The sequence below is a fragment of the Taudactylus pleione genome, unplaced genomic scaffold (genome assembly GCF_031769625.1).
Source record: "Taudactylus pleione unplaced genomic scaffold, aTauple2 ptg000256l, whole genome shotgun sequence".
In the NCBI taxonomy this organism is placed as follows: domain Eukaryota; kingdom Metazoa; phylum Chordata; class Amphibia; order Anura; family Myobatrachidae; genus Taudactylus; species Taudactylus pleione.
The window spans coordinates 8,840,573-8,861,514 of NW_028284658.1; the positions used below are offsets into that span (position 1 = coordinate 8,840,573).

Sequence of the window (20,942 nt, forward strand, 5' to 3'; positions counted from 1 at the left end):
ACACAAAGAGGAGGGTCCAACCAGTGGTGTATCTATAATTGGTGCAGTGTGTGCGGGGCACACGGGCCCCCCGGGTCCAGGGGGGCCCAGCACCGCACACACTGCACCCATATTATTTTAGACTTACCTGTCCGTGGTCCACGTCGGGTGTCTGCCCGGACTCTACTGCGCATACACAGAACGCCGGAAAAATGTCCGCCGCGGCCATTTTCCGGCATTCTGCGCATGCGCAGTAGACTCCGGGCACACTCTCATGCCCGGAGTCTACTAAGGCTCCGGTGGCTGGCTAGCCGTGTCAGTTGGCTGCCGGCCACCGGGAGAGAGGAGGGGGCCTCTGGGTCCAACGATATTTTATTTGAAGAGAGAGAAAAACCACTGACAGTTCACAATAGTCATTGCAATGAAATAAAACTTTAAAATAGTAGGCTAACAAATGCAGATCACTAAGTTGTTTGCAGTGCCACCGCATGATACAAAAAAGAAAACATAAGCAGTCTCCAAATTGCAAACAGGTTTAAGCATGTTACTATGACACTTGTAGTACATCAGTGTGAGAAGAGAAATGAAAGCAGTCTCTGAATTGCAAACAGACTTAAGCAGGTTACTATGACACTTGTAGTACATTAATGTGAGCAGAAAAATTAATGCAGTCTCTGAATTGCAAACAGACTTCAGTAGGTTACTATGACACTTGTAGTACATTAGCATGAGAAGAGAAATTAAAGCAGTTTCTGAATTTCAAACAGGTTTAAGCAGGTTACTATGACACTTGTAGTCAGGGGCGTTTCTAGAGAGGAGGGGGCCCGTGTGCAGTCTTCGACACGGGCCCCCTCCTCACCGCCCAGCGGCTGGCAGCGCACTAAGCTGTGCGTGGCCAGCGCCGGAGTGTGCCCAGAGTCTATAGTGTATGCACTGGTCACCGGGAAAATGGCCGCCTGTACTGCGCATGTGCAATCAACAGGGAAATGGCCGCCCCGGCCATTTTCCAGTCGTTTTACAACGCCGAACCTCCACGCTGACGTGAGACTCCGGAGAGGTAAGTAATATTATGGGTGCAGGGTGTGCGGTGCGGGGCTCCCCTGGACTCAGGGGTCTGTGTTCCCCGCATCCATTATTGATATAGCCCCTGCTTGTAGTTCCGCATAGTTCCGTCGTGCGCAGGCGCACTGGCCCACCATCGACCCGGTTGCGAGTGCACATCGCTTGCGACCGTGTCTGAATCAGGCCCAGAGTGAGATATCTCTCTCAACTGTGAACATGGACAAACCATATTGCAATGGCAAGGGGTGTAAATAAATAAATTTTTTTACATGTGGGGTAAATATTGGCTGATTTTGCATGTAGCCCACAAATACTGCACAGCTTTATTATTACTCTACAATTTAGATGTCAGTTTGGAATCACTCCTCCCAAATGTAAATCTCTCTGCACATTTTAAATCTGCCCCACCTGCAGTGCAGTATGGTTTCACCAAGATGATCAGTTGAGAGAGATATCTCTATTCCCAAGACTGAATCAGGCCCAGTGTCTGGGTAAAGCTATAAACCATATGTACCATTAACCCCTTCATAAGTTCACATAGGATAACAACTATATAAGGGGGTGAGAAAGGGAAGTATAACCCCCTCCCCCTTCTTCTATTTTAAGCTAGTCCAGGCAGAGTCTGCAGTGGAATTAAGCCAGTGTACCTCACCCCAGAGCTGCGGCTCTCCAGCGCTGCCCGGGGTGCAGTGCACAACATCCGGCTGCGCTCCATTGGGCTCGGCTCCGAGTAAGGTATGAGGATAGCTGAGGTCACATCCAGGTGCTTGTCTTTTGTGAGCAGAGCGCAGGTCCTCTTCCTACTAGCAGCAGAGTCCTCCTGACACTCTCTGGGGCTTGCAGTGGGGTACTCCGGGTCTCAGATCAGCAAAGGCCATCCTCCTCCACCCGCGGAATCTTCCTGGCAGCCAGGGTCCTTCTAAGCAGCAGTGGCACTGAGCTCTGAGCAGCTGCAGGCCCCTCACTCTGGTTCCAGCGCTGAGCTCCTTGGCAGGGGGTCTTCCAATCCGCGGACATGTCTTCAGACAGCCCTCAGCTAAAGGGGCCCTACAGCCTTCCCAGTAGTTCCCGGCAGCACAGCAGGCAGTATTAGCAGGGTCCAGTGACATGGCTCTTCTACCAACAGTTTGGGCAGTGGCAGCGACATGCACATGTCCGGGGTCCGGTAATTATAATCCAGGGGTAGCAGAGGGTTTCTAACACTCCGGCAGTATACTGTAATCCAACAGGAATGGCCCCTTGTCCTCACGGGGGTCTGCTAGGGTCTTTGCGCCGGCTATCACAGCCGGGATCCACCACACTGCGGCAGCTTCTCAGTCTGCACCGCAGTCGCTGACCACCAGCCTTGTGCCGCAGTCTTCCAGCAGGAGTGCTCACTGGGGGGTCCTAGCACCAGCTCTTCGTAGCCAGGATACTTTCACTGTGGGAGCACTCTGGCCTCCACCACAGCCGCCGACCTCCAGTGGAACCTCCTTATGACACCCAGATAATTACTGGCTGGGACACCCTGCTCCTCTCCCCCCCTGCAGGTAATGCATGGCTCCTCTATAATTACATAACTGCGTTGCTGCACAGCTCCTTCCCATATGTGAACTCTCCTTTAGTGACAGCTATTTCTCCGGGGCCAGGCAGTCTTTCCCCTACTGCAGGATTTCTAAATTCCTTATCAACACCTGCTACCCAGCTCCTTCCCATCAGGGCTCTCCTCTCCCCTCCACAGGATTGCTTTTATAAACTTCCCCTCTTTCTCCTCCCTGCTTGGAAAGATTCTCTGAGTGGGCAGGGGACCCCCAGCAACAGACCACTGCCTCCAGAATTCTCTACCCAGTCACCCGGGCTACCAATGAATGGGGGATATTTTTGCCACAAAAAGGGGTTACTGGCCAAGGGATCAATTCTTCCCCCCTGTCTGCACATGGTCAGTAGGGACTGAGGGCATGATTCAGAGCCGCTCGCTCTGAATCAGGGCCGGGCTTTTTTTTTTTGGAGCTACCTCTTGGCCGCTCGCATAGCTATGGGGTCATCACCCACAGCTATAGCGAGCGGCCATGATGATGGTCTCGATGGTCAAGACAATCGCGACCATCGGGCTTGCGACGAGACCCTTGTGGTAGGGTCTCGTTCATCGCAAGCCCCAGAGAGCTTTCGGCTCAAACAGAGCAGGAAGCTCTCCACTGACATCACTTGTGATGTCAGTGGGGCCGCCCCAAAACGGCAGGCGTTCTCATGGGAATGCCTCCGTTTGGGCAGCCACCCCCCCGGCCCGCCCACCAAAGGGGGCGAGCTGTCACAACATCGATAGCTCGCCCGCTTTGGTGCGAGACCCGGAGCGACGGAGTGCCATAGCTAGCCGGGTCTCGCGCATGCGCACGATGGAGCCGGCTCCGTCGTGCGCATGCGCTGTGGGCCACCATCGACCGGGTCTGAATCAGGCCCTGAGAGGGAAAGGGTCAATCAAAGTTCACTATACCTGCCTATGGGGCCAATAGTGCTGTATGATGTTATATAAAAAAAAAAACTGACAGGGGCTGCAGAAAATCTAAGTGCTCCCTCCTTATTCACTAAGGGGTAACCCCATAACTATGAGGGTACCACACAAGGATAGGCAAAATACAGCCCACAGGATGGATGCAGCCCGCCAGGAAATTGTGTCCAGTCCCTTTTCTTTTGCCCCTCTACCAGCTGTATGTGTGATGTGGCAAGCCCTACCTTCCAGCCTCCTCTATTGGTCAGTTTGACCAGATGATCTCACTCCACCAGGCAATCACAGATTTGTTGTAAGGACACTACTCTACATTATGCAACCTGATTGGGCTTACTTCACCATTCCTAGGGTATAGGGATTCCTTTTCATTGTAAGTAACCACCAGTTACTGGCTCCACCCACTGCATCATGGGTGGGTAACTCACTGCCACATATGACTCCTACACTGGTACCACTTGTTCTACCCAGGCTCTCTCACTGGCACCTGGAACCACTTACTTCAGGGTATGTGTGGTCACAGTTCTGCAACACTTCCTGGTTGGTATCAGATAATTCTCTACTGGACACTTACTATGGACCAGTCTGCTTTTGGTAGCAGCAGTGGATGGAGCTTGGAGACACTGGGTTCAACTTCTAGACAGCCAGAGAATGGAATAGCATTTTGCACTATTCTGGAGGTCACAGGATACAAGCAGGTGTTTTCATGAATACAGGAATAAGTTTAGCTCTAATTAAATGTCTTTACAAAGAACAGGGTTGTATCTATAAAGGGTGCAGGGTGTGCGGTGTACACGGCCCTTGGGTCCAAGGGGACCCACATTGTACACCCTACATCCATTTATTCAATACTTACCTCTCCAGAGTCCAGCGTCGGCAGGACACCGGCAAAATGGTGCCACGGCCAATTTCCCGACATTTTGCGAATGTGCAGTAGTAGAGAAATCGCTGGAAATGGCTGCCACTCTATTTCCCTGGTGACCTAGTATACTAGTGCCCAGTACACCGATTTTAAAATTCTTGCCAAAATTATGGTGACATGGGGGTCTATTCATGAAGATGTGCATTGTATAATTGTTACTTATCACTATAGATCGCATCACTTCGATGCGATCTATAGTTTTGATAAGTAGCAATTCATGTACACTTACCTGTTTCCTGAAGCGAAGCGGTAAATCTAGGTCCTGCGATCCGGTCTTCTCTTCTTCTTCTCTGCATCTTCGGGGTCTTCATTCTTCTGCGCATGCGCCGGCGTCTGTACGGGTCATCATGACTCATTACTGAGGCAGCAGGGGAAGGTACGGGGTGCCGCGGGCAGTTAGGATGGAGGTGACCCGGTATATGCAAATGCCGGGTCACCTTACTTAGCTGCGGCAGGGGAAGGAACAGGAGGGCGGGTTGCTGGGGCTGTGGGCAATCCTGATGGTGGTGACTCGGCCAATGCATATGCTGGGTAAAATTAGCGGCTGCGGGCAGTCTGCATGGAGGACCCAGCATATGCATATGCCGAGAGGCACTGGGTCAGCCGTCAGCCAGCACTGCAGGTGGGGACCTGGGATATGCATATACCCTGGGCACCTAATTGGCTGCTGGCAGAAAAAGGGGCGGAGACAATAGGGAGAAGGCAGGAAAACAGCTGTTCACTGCTCTTCTCACCTAACAGCACTACTAATGCTATCCTTAGATGGCGATTGATTTTGCTAAGCAGAGGAGCAAAAAGCTGAGCTTTCCGTTGCTTTATGAATCGCACTCACCGTACAAATGTATGGTGATACGATACATACAGGAGCAGTTGCACCGCTGGAGAAGTAATAAGCCTCTCCAGCGGTATCCTGCTCTATGAATAGCACAAAGCAGAGAAGTCCCCTGTTTTCAGCTAAACAGGACACTTCACTGCGTCATGAATAGATCCCAAGGTTACAATCCATTCTGCTTTAATTGCTTACTGACCATTAGTTACACTTTGTCCACTCGGTTAGGGGGATTAGTACTGCTATTGTGACATTGATTTCCGTGATGCAGCGTTCTTACATGCTGCTGAGTTTGCTCTCATGGCATTTGATATGGTGCTTTTTCTCCAAAACTTTTTGCAGTGTTTGAGATGGCGACATTTGAGCCAGACTTTGTCAACCTAATATGCTATTTTTACACCAATCCGACAACCTCTCTGCTACTCAGTGGGTTGAAGGGTGATAAGCTTTACATGGAGCGTGAGACCAGAAAGGGTTGCCCACATTCTTGCCTCTTTTATTTAATATTGCCCTTTTTTGTTCAAACTATTTTTATTGAATAAAAAGTTGCATACAAAACACAATAGCATGTGATGTATAAGAAGAGAAATATTTAGAACCAAAAAACATCACGTAATGTAGTAACATAATTGATCATGGAGATATTAAAGTAGAAACCATAGTATATATGGTTTCCACGTGTCCCAGTTATACAAAAGTACCGAACATAAAGAAACAACAAGATAATAAAGAATAGAAACAACAAGTTTAAATCTGGTACAAACAGAGGATGATGGGGGTGGAATGATGAAGGGTTGGAGGGAGGGGAATGAACTCTGCGGGGGGGAGGGGTGTTGGATTAACTACAGATCAAAGGTATTAGATGTATAGAGAGGACTCCTTAAACTCCAACAAGGGTAGCCAGATAGCAGAGAAGTCAGTATGGTTGCAGAAAGAAAATTTTATTATATCATCCATGTCCATGTAGTAATCTATCTTCGAGAACCAATCTCTGATAGCAGGGGGAGTAGGTGACTTCCAAAGGCACCTTTGTTGAGGTGTTGGAGAAGGGATATCTTATATGTGCTGGTCGAGGCAGGGGTAATGTTTAAATGCCAGAACCCAGGAACCCTCAGGACATCACCTCCTAAGATTGACACAGAGCCCTTAAAGACAGGTGTCCAAAAGGGAAAAAGCTTTGAGCAATCCTACAAAATATGTAAAAAGCTTACAGAAGCCATTTTACATCTCCAACACTTATCAGAGATCCCTGGGTAATTTTTTTTTTTCCCATCAATACATTTTTATTGAGAATAATCAGAAAAAATTGGGGTACAGAAAAAAGAGAAGGGGGCATAGGGGCCGAAAGGAAAAAACAATAACAATAAAAAAAATATAAGGTAGTAACAGGACATCCAGAAGTATCTAATAGTTTTTACAATACAAAAGTATGGCAAGTAGACAGACTAAACATCTGAATCTCCTGAGGGGGGTTCGTTTAGGTTACAAGGGGAGGACGGGCACCTCTGCCATCAGTAACATAGATATGCCATGGGTACCACTTTACAATAGGAGAGGACGGAGCCATAGAATAACTAGCATCCCTAGTCTCCATTTGAATTGGGTTTTTGTAATGACTTTGACAAATGGGGGGGGGGAGCGAGGAGACTTCCAATATTGGGCTATAGTAGCCCTAGCAGATATTAAAATGTGACCAAGGACATAACGAGCAGATTTGGGAATAGTGAGAGAATACCAGTGTAGAAGGGCTAGAGGGGATCTAGAGGTAATTTGGGGCTGAGAACTTCCCTTATGAGGTAAAATACTTCTGTCCAAAAAGGGCGTAGAGAGGGGCATTCCCAAAAAACATTAAAAATCGTACCTTCAGAGTGGCAAAGACGCCAACAAAATTTGAAGACTGTAGGCCATATCCCATGAAGTCTAGAAGGTGTCAAATATAATCTGTTTAGGAGTTTAATATGCATTTCAGTGTTATTAGTGCATTTAGATAGGGAAAAGGAGGATGGGCCCAGTTTAAATTTGGCACACAAATCAGAAAACAGTCAAATAGAGGACGGGGAAAACAGATCTTCTAAGAACTTAATACCCAATCACATCCAATAAGACATATGAAGATTGGGAAACAAATTATTCAAAGCTTGGAGGGATATGGTCCTAGTAGGGAGAGTGAAGTTAAAATGAGTCGGGAGCCTAATATCCCATATCTGTAGGGTATCAAGGGCAGACTTGGGGAGTAATGGGGATTGTAGGCGTAGTTGTTTAGGTAACCACAAAAGGTCCGATAAAGGAAATCCTTGAAAAAGGGCACATTCTAGGTCCACCCAAGGCTTAGTGAGGGGGGGGGAGAAACCAATCACATAGCTGGGAAAGGAGGGCTGCTTCATGGTACCTAAGCAGGTCAGGGAGAATAAGGCCTCCTTGTTGTCTAGAGCTAATCACGCGGCTTTAAGCCATTCTGGGAGCTCTGCGTTTCCATACGTAAGACAGCATCAGTCTCTGCATTTGCTGTAGCATCTTACAGAGTATTGCATATGGGATAGCACGGAACAGGTACAGCAACTTGGGCAGTAACATCATCTTAAATTCCACTAGGCAGCCTAACCAGGAGACCTCATGGTTCATCCAGGCAGTGGCTAAAGTTGTCAACTGTATCAGCAAAGGGGCATAATTAACAGTGTGAACATTATTGATAGAGGGGATAGAAATACCTAGGTAGGATAGGAAAGAGTCCTTCCAAAAAAAGGGAAAGCGCCCTTTCAGGGATTGAAGAACTGAAGCGGGAATGTTGATAGGTAGGGCTTCCATTTTAGTTGTATTCAATTTGTAATAGGAAGCAGCACTATAGCTGTTTAATATATTATGAAGGGGATTCAACGAGGTCTCCGGGTCAGTCACAAATAAAACATCGTCTGCAAAGAGACACAATCTATGAGAAGTGTTACCTATCGAGAGACCAGGGAAATCAGTGGATGAACAGATCATTTGAGTGAGGGGATCTATAGCCACAACAAAAATTAGTGGGGAGAGAGGGCATCCCTGCCTAGTGCCGTTAGATATATGGAAAGATGAGGAGAGGAAGCCGTTGCTAAAAATCCGGGCTGAAGGACCAGTGTAAAGAGCATTGATGGAGCGCAGGACACTCGCAAGCAGGTCGATGGTGCCCTACTGCGCATGCGCACAATGGAGGGAGCTCCGTCGTGCGCATGCGCGAGACCCGGCTAGCGACGGGGTAGCCGTCGCTCCGGGTCTCGCACCAAAGGGGGCGTGCTGTCGATGTTTATTGAAAGCACACCCCCTTTGGTGGGCGTGCCGGGGCGTGGCTGCCAGACGGAGGCGTTCCCATGGGAACGCCTACCGTCTGAAGCCGGCCCCACTGACATCAGTAGTGATGTCAGTGGGAGTGATTTTGGCTCTGATAGAGCCAAAATCACTCCAGGGCTTGCGGCAGTGAGTCTCTACCGCAGGGTCTCCGTCGCAAGCCCGATGGTCGCGATGGTCTTGACCATCGCGACCATCATCATGGACGCTCACTATAGCTGTGGGTGGTCACCCACAGCTATGCGAGCGTCCAAGAGGCCGCTCCATTTTCAGGTAGGAGGGCCCTGATTCAGAGCGAGCACTCTGGTCAGAGAGTCCGGCTCTGAATCAGGCCCATAGTCCCAATGGAGTCTATCAAATGCTTTTTCAGCATCTAGTGATAGTAGGAGAAATGGTAGTTTGTTATAGGAGACACATTCCACCAAATCCAGAACCCTAAGTGTATTGTCAGAATGCAAAACAGGGGGAAGAGGTCCAAAGACTAGATCCAAGACTCTATATTGGAGCACTCTTATAGCTAATCAGCATAATTAAAATCTAACTTTTAATGAATATTAATTATAAAATTGGACTTACATAACAAACAAACACTAAACATTGTAGGAAAAGAGAATGTGAGGGAGAAAAAAAAAAGAGTATTAATCCCTGTGAGGACGGCGAAATATAAATAAGACAATACAATACACATTCACAATAATGCATAATACTCAACAGTATTGATGCGACAAAAACAGTGTATAAAATACATCCAGGTCATTGAAGTGTACAAGGATTTGTAATCAAATATCAATATAATTAAAGAGACACAATCATGTTATAAGAACAAGCTAAACCTATGTTGACAAGATCTCTAATGTATAGATAATAAACATAAGATCCTGTAAATGGATCAATAGATATAAAGATATACCGTATAGTACAGAAAGAAGAAAATAAAGGGGTGTAGAGAGCCTGATCTATCACAGAGTTCTGCTGCTTGCCATTATGCTAAATAGCAGAGAATGGGAAGTGAGAGACCCGTGTGTCACAGTAACCCCACGAAATCAAAGTAAGATCACAACCCTGTAGCAGGCATTCACTTTAAACCCCTATCTGTCATGCTATTCTAGCATTGGACAGACAGGGGGAAAAGCTACTGGGCTGCAGGCGGGAGGTGAGAAGAATATAAAGTTAAAGTATACCTGTGGTTGATATTAACCTAAACAGCCACAGAAAAATGTTAAATTACAGTGGCATTAATACCATATAGTACAGAAAAACACAAGTATGGGGTTTAAAGAATCCATCTTGCAGTGAGCAGAGGCTGGGGAGTGAGAGACTCATACTTCACAGTAACCCCAAGAAAAATGTAGTCAATATCAAACCCCTATTAACAGGTATTTGTTTCTACCCCTTTATTGTCTTGCTGATATGCCTAGGACAAAGAGAAGGGGGAAATTACTTAGCTGTAAGTGGGGAGAGATAGGAATGTACAGAAAGAAATATACCCTTTATTAGTACAGGTGTATAACCATATAGAATAGCTATAGACCTCTTTGTATATATTAAATTCAATATTTCATCTGTTGTAGGCAAATAAAATGGCAGCTTAACAACAAATTCAATCATGTAACGTTCTTAAATAAGTGAACAAAGTGGCAGCTTGCCAATGATTTCAACCATGCAAAATTCTTAAATAGCTACAACAGAAAAATAGTACAATTATACTTGAGAGTATACTATCAGTTGTTATATTGTAACAATATTAAATCCTGGGGACTGTATCTGGGATATAGACAATGTGTAGTACTGAACCTAATGGTATATAAATATCTGTTATAGGAAATCTAACTTGGTAGCTTGTCAGCAATTTATATCATGCAGCGTTATAAATAAAGTGCTCATAGACCGGTATGAAACCCTCAGTATATATAAAATATATATTGAGATAGTAAGCTAAATTAGCATAATTAAACAGTGTGATAACATAGGGAATACATACGAAGCCTGAGAGCTGGAAGTGCTACATAGAAAAATGGTCTCTAGATCAAGTATAAATAATCAAATCCAAAAACGACCTGGGTGCAGGGGTGTCCTACATTGTGCACATGCAGGGCACCCTGGAGACCGGAGACCAACGCGCGTTTCGCCTGCGTGGCTTGTTCACGGAAGAGTCAGCCTGACATCCAGTAACGAAGCCCATCTGGTCATGGTGTATTAACTGAGGGAGCAGTGGGTTCAGACGATTAGCTATTAATTTAGCATAGATTTTAATGTCCGTGTTAAGAAGTGCTATAAGTCTGTAATTTTTACAATCGGAAAGGGTTGTGGGTTGAGGAATGGAGTGGTCCTCAAGTAATTTCATACCGCGATCACACGGCAAAACATAGTGGGCGTGCTGCCTTGCTAGCGATCGCGGAATTTTACATACTTTGCGGACGGTTGCGTACAAACGCAGCCTTGCCAACGGGTCTGAATCAGGCCCTCAGTTCCTAAACCTCTATGCCGTAATGCCCTGGGCCAAAATGTATTTTCCATAAGACAAGTTTTATTTTAAAGTCCCTTTTGAGTGCCTTGTTTTCTAAATACTATATATATATATATATATATATATATATATGTTTTCTATAGCTCCAGCCACAGTTCCTAAACCTATTTTTCCAAAATAGCCCTGAATAAATGTATGTTTTATTGCAAACAGTTCCCGTGTTAGTTTTATTGTATGTTAATTAACGTTTTTTTTATTTTCATTTAATTTTACTTTTATTTTATGTTACATTAACTCATTGTTCAGATCTAATTTGTACATTCATATTTCCTATACTGTTCGCTTCACCCATAGTATAATTTAGACAGTGTGCTCTTACGTATTCTACAAATCTCACCTCTGTATGAAACGAAGTTAATACATCCAACTTGTTCTTCTTAAAACTACTTTGGGGCACTTAGTGAAAATACCTATATGAAGTGCTAGCTCTTTAATTGCTGTTTCCATTACATTTATCATTTAAGAATGAATTTTAGGGTGAAAAGCAGATAATATAGTCTCATTATGTATCCCAAGCTTAGAAGTTCCATCCAAATACCTGTTGGCACAATATAACATAGACTGCGGCAATAATACAAAAAAATCCCACACCGCAAAAAGAGAAACTCCTGCCAGAAATCAAACACAACTGACACTTCTGCCTAACTACTGCCACAAATCATTAGAGTGGACCAGCTAGTGGTGAATGTGGCAGAAGTACTTTGTTTCCTGCAATCCAGCAAATCAGTGTGAGTTTTAAGATCTCAATTTACCCACAGTTGTCTGCTATGAGGGAAAGTCTGCAGGTTTTCTTTTTGCTGTAAGCGATGCATCTGCAGAATCAACTCAAACTAACGAGCAAAGTTAGAGGAAATGAATTGTGATGATGAGATTAGCAGTGTATAATAATGCTACATCCTTTGGTGGGGCATGTGGTGGTGACGGAAGCCCAGAGTTGGGCCAGATCAGGCACATACACCAGCTGCTTGGCTTCAGATGCAATGCAGTCTAGATGTGTGCTGCATAGTAAACAGTGCAGATTATCAGCATGCATCTTGAAGTAATTTCAAATCAAATCATGCAGTGCATGTATTTCATATATCATGTCCAAATTAGGGCCTTGGTGTCTGTGCACAAGCTACTATAATAGTGTGTTTATACCATACATGCAGTGTCTTTCATATATATCCGAATCGGGATGCAGTTGAGATGTCGTTGGATGGGATTCTGGACGTCGAAATACCGCCACCCGGCAAAATGCTGACGCCGATATCCTGAAGGGGATCAGGATACCGGCGTCGGCATTCTGAACCGCCGATCATCCAGGGCTGGGTAAGTGTGAGCTGCTTCCCGGGGAAGGGGACTTAGGTTTAGGCACCCCCAGGGGGAAATTAGGTTTAAGTAACCCCCGGGAGTGTTAGGATGCTGGGAGGGGAAGTATAATTAGGCACCACCGAGGGGAGGTTAGGGTTGGGCGCCCCCCCCGGGAGACTTAGGTTTAGGGTGCAGGGAGGGGTGGTTAGGGTTATGCACCACAAAGGGAGGGCTAGGGATAGGGGACTTACCTGTTGCGTGTTGGGATCCTGAACTGTCGGGCTTCTGGTGTCTGGATATGAACTCTTCAGCCGCCGGTATTTCATTCCCGTTTCATTTTCTGGGAGCTATCACAAGCCATTGGTTTGTTTATGTAATGTGGCATTTAGGCAATTATTTGGAAAATACCAATTTTCTAAAATAGTGAGTACACTCCGAAGGGAAAAACATCCAGTTGAATTTGATATTAGTCTCCAGTCTTGTTCAAACTTTTTGAACACACAAGATGAGACTATGACAAAATGTAATGTCTCAGAAGGTATGGCAGCCATTAAGTTGGGCCGTACATAAGAACCAGGAGTCTCCTATACGGGTTTCTCTAATAGCTCTGCAACATATTAATTCTGGGTACAGTGTGAACCAGATAGCTTTGTAATTAGTGGACCATGGATACAAAAGTTTGACACCCTCAGAAAAGACTGTTTTGGATCCATCCTTACTTTTCTTTCTCCCTCCATTTCTAGCTTTCTGGTTTAAAAGATGTTATATTTGTATAATAAGAGGTATTTTCTCCTTTGCAGTTTCCCTCTGCATCTGCTAGTGAGTTGGAGACCCTTCCCATAAATGTTCATGTTGCAAATATTAAAAATATAGGGTACTTCCGTATCTTTGCGGCCCCCTGGTTACGCTACTTAAGTAGCGTAACCAGGAAATACTATTCGGCCCCTTGCGGGCTCGCTGCGCTCTCCACACTGCGGGCACGGTGGCTCGCTTCGCTCGCCACATGGATTTATTCCCCCTCCATGCCCACTTGGATGGTAGGGAATGACGTTGGATGGTAGGAAATGACGTTGGACACTGGCTCATCTTTACGCTAATGTCCAACGTCATTCCCTACCATCCAACTTCATTCCCTACCATCCAAGTGGGCATGGAGGGGGAATAAATCCATGTGGCAAGTGAAGCGAGCCACCGTGCCCGCAGCGTGGCGAACGAAGCGAGCCCGCAAGGGGCTGAATGGTATTTCCTCAAGTTTACACTACTTACGTATCTTCACTGAATAGTGAAGATACGTAAGTAGCGTAACCAGGGGACCACTCAAAGCATATGTACATTATTAAATAGTAATAGTATTTGAAGAAACAGAATTTGCTTTTGCAATGTAAGTTAATATTCCTTTGCCTAGAAGACAGTCTTGAGCACTGAGCAGCCAATAGTGTCCGGCTGTGATGGAGCCACCTTTACCCTGACTGCCTGCCCTATGACACATACTTCTCAGTAGATGAAGAAGGTAAGATTGCCTGCTTCTGAGGCGGGCACCGTCACTGTACGCCCAGCCACCACTGCATTAACCTTATGTGTTTGTCAACGTTCTATCTACACAACTACACTCACACATTGCTTTGGTAGGGGATAGTAACACTATACCCTGCAGATCCATTCAACCATTTGACCATTTCTATATTGCAATGGTATTACTGAGCAGCACTGTGCACTTTGGCGAGATACAATATCTGAACAGTATTTGTCCTTCCAGTACTGCTTCACACAGTGTAGTAGACCCATCAGGTGGGCGCTGAACAGTCCTGAAAACTGGGGGACAGCTATCCAAATCCCAGCCAGGGCCGGTGCTAGCTGCTCCCCTTCTCTCACTGCGCCCTCCCCCTAAGCATAAAATAATAACGGCAGCAGGTGGCTGGAGGACGGGGGTCTTCTACAGCCGGCTCCCCTGTGCCTGGAGCCGGACCTGATCCCAGCACTACCTCCGCTCCATGGAGCAGCAGCAGCCACTAACTTGAAGGGCAGCTCGTATCCCTTTAAGAGGCAGGCACAGGATAGAGGGGTGGGGAGTCCTGGCTCCAGTTACTCTCTGTCTTTAATCCCACTGGAATCTCTATGGATTCATGTTAACCAGGACACCGCAAGGAGCCACTGGGTGGGTATGTGCAGACTGCAAACTCTTTAGCCCCCAAATGAAAGAAAAACAGTCGCCATCTTTGAAATCCCTGCGCCTGCTGGTGTGTGCTGCTGCTGATGTGCGCTGCTGGGGCGCACTAGGAGCAGGAGCGATGCGGGGAACCTGCGGGAGGGTATGAGACACACTTCCTCAGTGTGCTGCATGTGCAGACCATGTTCCTGTGATCAGTGTATGCAGAGGGGAGGAGGAGGGGAGAAGAGAGGAGGTGGTGAAGAATAAGGAGGAGGGAGATTTAGCTCAGTCTCAGTTGGCAACAATAGAGAGGGCTGGAAATCTTTCACTAACCCCCCTCCTCATAGCAGTCTCTGGTTGATATTGCAGGCAGCAGAACCACTTGCAGGATTGCATTGTCCTCTCATGGCCGGAAAGGGCTCTGATTTGGAGTGTGGACTCTGAGTGGCCCGCTCCCCAGTGGATCCGTAGAAGGATGATGGAGGCAGGGACGCTCTTGAACGGCTTTGCCCCTTGTGGGCAGAGTGAAGCTGAGCTGACCCATCTATGCAGGAGCCTGGAGGTTGGCACAGTAATGACTCTATTTTACTCAAAGAAGTCCCAGAAACCAGAGAGAAGGACCTTTCAGGTGAAGCTGGAGACGAGACAAGTTACATGGAGCAGGGGGGCAGACAAAATAGAAGGGGCAGGTAATACATGCTTATGTGTTAACGTACTATTAATATGTGCCTGTGTATTGTCACTTAAGAGGTATACATGACATAAAGAATACAAATAAGGATAGTTTGACAAAATATATATATGCTTTATTCAAACACAAAATAGCTTACTTAACTCCTACCTATATGCAGACATGTGTATATCTATCTAAAATATATATATATAATATAATCTTGTAATAATCAATATTTGCAAAGCATCTTGGGTTATAAAGGCCCTCCTGAGGATGAACACATGAAGGCCATGTTCCAGTAGTGGCAAGTTGTTCTGTTTTGTAAAGAACAGATTCCCCCAAAGCCCTCAATTTTTCTTTTTATTTTTTCTTTATGGATATGATTTATTCCTGTTATAGAATAGTATAGATATATGTACAGTATGTATATAATCTATCTTTTTCTGGTGTAAAAGCATGCATAAGCAACATGTATGAAGCATTACATCTTTGGATGTACAGATCTACAATTCGTCCATATTGCTGTACAATTGCTTCTCATCTCTCTGCAATACGCTGTCACATCTAAGAGTCCTCTTTATTTCTACAGTTATGTAGACCTATATAGTCTAAAGTATATTTTTCAGTTTGTGTAGGATATGTCCTATTCAGTTCTTTGGGTAATTGTATTACCGGTCAGATTCTTGTCTGCTCATGGTGGGAATGTACACTGAGAGTCTGTAACAGTTCTGGGAATAGCTCTATATTTCCCTTGTCTATTTGTGGATTCCAGGTGTATCCTGGATGTTATTGTCCTATTTCCACCCCTCCATTAACCCGTTCAGCGCTGACTAAGCTAGTCTAACAGGCCTCTTATATTGGACAGCTTGGAAACATGTTTCCAAAGTCATGACTTCTGGGTAGTTAATTAACCCATCTGTTTGTTCCTCAGCACAGAATAAGTCTGGACTGAATGTAACATTTTATAACATTACATACAAAGATGTTTTCTCAAATGTTGGCAAATAATTTCACAGGATTTTATAAATCCTATTTGCAGATAGATTACATTTTAGAAGAACAGAATGGTATTCCTGGAGCTACTGCCAACTGAGGTGACCAACAAGTTCTACCAAATTGGCCAACTATTATAATACCCCAATTGAGGGATGGCAACAATACAGTCCACCATGCTACATAGATGTAAGCATTCAGAGATACTTTCCACTTTTGTGTAATCTATTTTAAAGAACCTTTTCTCCTTGTAGCCGTGTGGTGGTAAATTACGTACCCGCTACAACTACTTGTTTTAAAATGGATCTGTCAGTTTTTCATCTGTTTTCCTCACTATATAGGGGCATATGTATCAAAGCTTGATGTGAGATAAAATTGTGAAATATATATCACCAACCAATCCGATCCAGACTATCATTTCTTAAACACAGCCTGCAAAATGTAAGTTAGAAGCTGATTGGTTGGTGATATATATTTCACAATTTTATCTCGCATCAAGCTTTGATACATATGCCCCTTAAATTGCTGTTTTCTGCCTTCAGATTTTTTTATTATTTTGGCAATGGCATCACTTAATATAGGATTGCAGTCAATAGACCCGTAGTTGCTGCTACTTTATTCGGCTTCCAATAATCAGAGTAATAAGTGTCACATTGCCAATTTTCCCAGTTACCAGCTTATAGATCAGTATCACATTATACATATCTGTGCATTAAAACAGTCTGGCCGGCCACACACAAAATTAAAAAAATATTTTTTTTCCTTAACAAATTTTACACAACTGTATTATTTATATTATTAGTTAGAATTTGTGTGTGTTTTTGTTTTTTGTTTTTTTTAATTTTTTTTGTTCTTTGCATTTTTCTCTTGTTGTCAAACATATTGTTTTTTTGAGGTGGGATGTTCTATGAACATATTGAAGAATGCACTTGTATTTAAAGAGCCAGTCTGAGGTTCTTTAGAAGAAATATATGTATAGTGTGTGGACAGTTTTAGTGCCAAGTATTTTAAGCATAGCCTTATCGAGTTAAATGTTATTCAAAGTACAAGCATGGCAAATACAATGTAGAAGCCATGAACAAATTGTAACCTAGCGGTGAATAACATATGATACATATGTAAAACATAAACTATATAATGCATGTTGGCCAGTCTGGCAGTAATAAACATTAATAATTAAACTATGCTCCAGACAAGTTTATTCTAACATTTTAAACATTGTCATTTATGAGAAAATAAATACCAGACATGTTTTATTAATAAGTCAGGGGCGATTCAATAATTTTTTTTAGGCGTGATAATTAATGAGCGCCCAGTGTTGCAATTCAATTGTTCTGGGCGCTCACTAATTATCGCTCTCTTCGCCCCTGGGTTTAGCCTTGTAAAATGGCTAAATCCGTCTAAAGTTTTGGTTAGGGCATGCTAACTGCGGTTAGCACGCCCTAACCAGGGGGTTTCTCGCACATTTCTGCTCGCACCCTCCTGAGGGTGCGAGCAGAAATACCGTCGCCAGCGGCTATCGCGCCCTGACGGAGGAATTGTTGTACGATGGTTGTACCATGATGTAGGCTCAATACCTTTTCTTTGAAGAGATTTTTTTGTATGAATATAAGCTTTCACAGGAAGGTCCGTACCTCATGTACCAAGTCTAGCCTCCTTTTCTTGTTCCTGTCATTGTACTGTATGATATGTGAATATGTACTAGCTCATGCTGTTTGTTCATAGTATAACTTTGTATCATTTATTAAACGTGTCGTCCCCCTTTGTACAGCACTGTGGACTCATGGCACTTTATAAATCTAAGATATTGGAAATTATAATGTGTTGGACATAGCTTCTTTTTATGCTCTAATGCATACCAAACTTTCAAAAAAGTGTGTTGAATGCCAAACAAAAGGAAATAAATTGCAATGCTGTACTGTAACCCATAGCAACCAATCTAATGTCTTGCTTTCATTTTCTTAAACGAAACTGGAAAATGACAGCTTGCATTCAGTTGGTTACCTGTAATTGTACGTTTATGATTTCATGAGTGAAAATGACATAAACAATTCAATCACATACAGTAATATGCTTCATTTTCATTTGCAAAAATGATTAAAATTTTATGCTGTATCCTGCAGAATATTTTCTAAAAAGATTCCCCCCCACATCTGAAACATATTGGTTCTATACATGTGTAGTTTTGAGCTGACAAGTAACATAAAAACTCAGAGGGAGAAAACATTAGTGGACCCCAATAGATGAGTTACTTCAAACAATTTGCTAAAGGTGGGGAGACCTGTGGCTAGCAGACCTGTTTTACAGATTAATTAGTGCCATATGGGGCCTGTAATCTGTGATGTTTTGTCCCAATTCCCCATTCTGTTGGGGAAATCCAACATGTTAGAAATCCTCGATTCACCATTCCTGGCCAAAAAAATTGTCTGGATTGCTGAATTGGGGATTTTTAACATGCTGTGTTTCCCCCATTCGATGTCCACAGATCTGCGGCTTTGATCGGCAGAACTGAAAATTGGCTATCCATGTTCAAGCATGGATAGCCTTAAAACCTGGACTGTTAGGGTACCTTGAGGACAGAGTTTGGAAACCTCTGTTTCTGACTTTAACTATTTTTATTTATGTTTGGTCTGGTATGACACTTTTTGTTACTTAAGGGGCCTATCCATTACACGATTTTGTGAACAATCTGACCAAAACCAGGAGGTTTTGGTCGCATTGTTCACAAAGTCGTGTAATGGATAGCCGGCAAGGACCAGCGATGCGTGTGCACGCTGGGTCCTTGCCGACCCGACTGTCTACTGAACATGCCCGTCAACCTGACGACGCTCGTCAGGTTTGGCATGTTCAGAGATAGGAGGTCGGACTACTGCATTGAATGACGTTCAATGAAAGCCATTCAGTGCGGGCACCACACCTCGGCGACCTGAAGGTCTGAACGCCTGACGTTTAGTCTGTCAGGTTGCCTAGTGGATAGGCCCCTTAACAGTTTCTGCATTAATTTATATCCACTTTGACTTTACACAGAAAAGGATTACCTCATCCTTGCCAGATTTTATGTTGTTTCCCAAGTTAATTTCATGCTAAAGTGATTTCTTTTTTGCCCTGCCTAATCTTGTCTCAAATAATATAATTTTAATTTTTTTAGTAAATTCAGCTCCCCCATATAATACTAGTGGGTGTGGATTGAAAGATCTACAGTAAAAAGGTAGACAATGTCTAGATCACAGGTTCTCAAACTCTGTCCTCAGGACCCCACACGGTGCATGTTTTCCAGGTCTCACAGAATTACAGGTGAAATAATTAGCTCCATCTGTGGATCTTTTAAAATGTGTCAGTGAGTAATGCTTACACCTGTGCACCTGCCAGGAGACCTGCAAAACGTGACCTGTGTGGGGTCCTGAGGACCGAGTTTGAGAACCACTGGTCTAGATTAACTGTCTGACGTCTGGTGTCTGTCGGTTGACTGGGACAAAAGGTTGACACGAAAATGGTCGACACTTTTTTTTTTTTTCTAACCATCCGTCCTGGTGCCTTGCCCTAACTGTCGGGGTAGGTGCCTGACCCTAACCGGCCCTTCCAGTGCCTAACCCTAAACCCCTGGTAAGTGCCTAACAACAACAACAACAACAAAACCATGTGTCGACCATTTGTACATGGTGACCATACAAGTCGACCTTTAGTGTGTCGACATTTTGTCCCTGTCGACCTATTGACTGTCTAACATCTGGCGTCTATCTAGACATTGTCTACCTTTTTACTGTAGATCTTTAGACTGGAATCCCATACCGGCACAGGTACGTAATGTTATGCATGTCTGTCATATATGTTGACTTTGGTATAAAAGGTCTACTAATAGAATGTGAGAGATGAAAGACCATTTTGCCTATACGCAGCAATCTTCCTGTCTGTAAATTTGTTGAAGGATACTGCAGTGAGCCTGTGGTTTGTTTGCCAAAAACAGAACTTTAAATGTAATGCGCTGATTTCTGCTTAGTTATTGAAAGTTTTTTTTATCATTGTTTTTAGTAGTTTTGTTTATTTGTTGGGCATCTTCTTAAATGAGTTTTTCTTTTCCCAGCTTTAGTCACTATTTTTCCATTTTGACTTCTAAGTTTTATATTTGCTTGTAAAATTCAGTATTGCAGACAATTCATGTGGTGTTTTTTTTTTTTTTTTTTTCAGAGCGCCCAGTGTGTTTATGCTTTTCTCTTTTGAATTGCTTATCAAAAGTTAATGAGCATTGTTTGTTGTACTACACTCTGCTTTGGTTTGTCTGACTTTAGTTTTGTTGTCCCTGTCTTTGCTACCAAAAGCATTGGGGCATTCTGAGGGCCTGATTCAGAGCCGGACACTATTTGCGCTCGCTCGTCCAGAAAAAGGGGCTGGCTATTTAAATTGACCGTTCGCTCATTGCGGTCTGTTGACGCCTCTATGTCTGAGCGAGCGAACAAAACATGCGCTCGCTATTTTGTAAAGACGCCCCCTGGCCGCACGCATCATACGTCATCTCCGCTATTTATTAGATTAATCGAGTACATCGAAAGGCGAATGAACTGCTCGCTGTGCTTGTGGTTGGATTTTCCTACCGCAATCATGCGAACAGTTGTGGCTAAGAAACAACCAAGTGACGTGGTCGATGACTCTGCTTTGTTAATTATGCACACCCTTAAAACGCCCGTTTTGGCACACCTGCGTTCGGATCTCCACTCCCC

At 44.3% G+C, this 20,942-nt stretch overlaps 1 protein-coding gene across 4 annotated transcripts in view; it reads left to right on the forward strand.

The window, feature by feature from the left end:
* The first annotated feature begins 14,464 nt into the window (after positions 1-14,464).
* Positions 14,465-20,942, forward strand: part of PLCG1 (phospholipase C gamma 1) — a 93,057-nt gene continuing 86,579 nt past the window's right edge. For 2 of the 4 annotated variants that reach the window (XM_088480625.1, XM_088480626.1), the window contains exons 1-2: positions 14,465-14,567; positions 14,931-15,250. In XM_088480625.1, the coding sequence (XP_088336751.1) occupies positions 14,536-14,567; positions 14,931-15,250 (352 nt within the window). In that variant the 5' untranslated portion in view covers positions 14,465-14,535. Of the gene's footprint in view, positions 14,572-14,626; positions 14,722-14,930; positions 15,251-20,942 lie in introns of those variants that run through there. The other 2 variants (XM_088480627.1, XM_088480628.1) reach the window with 2 other exon arrangements.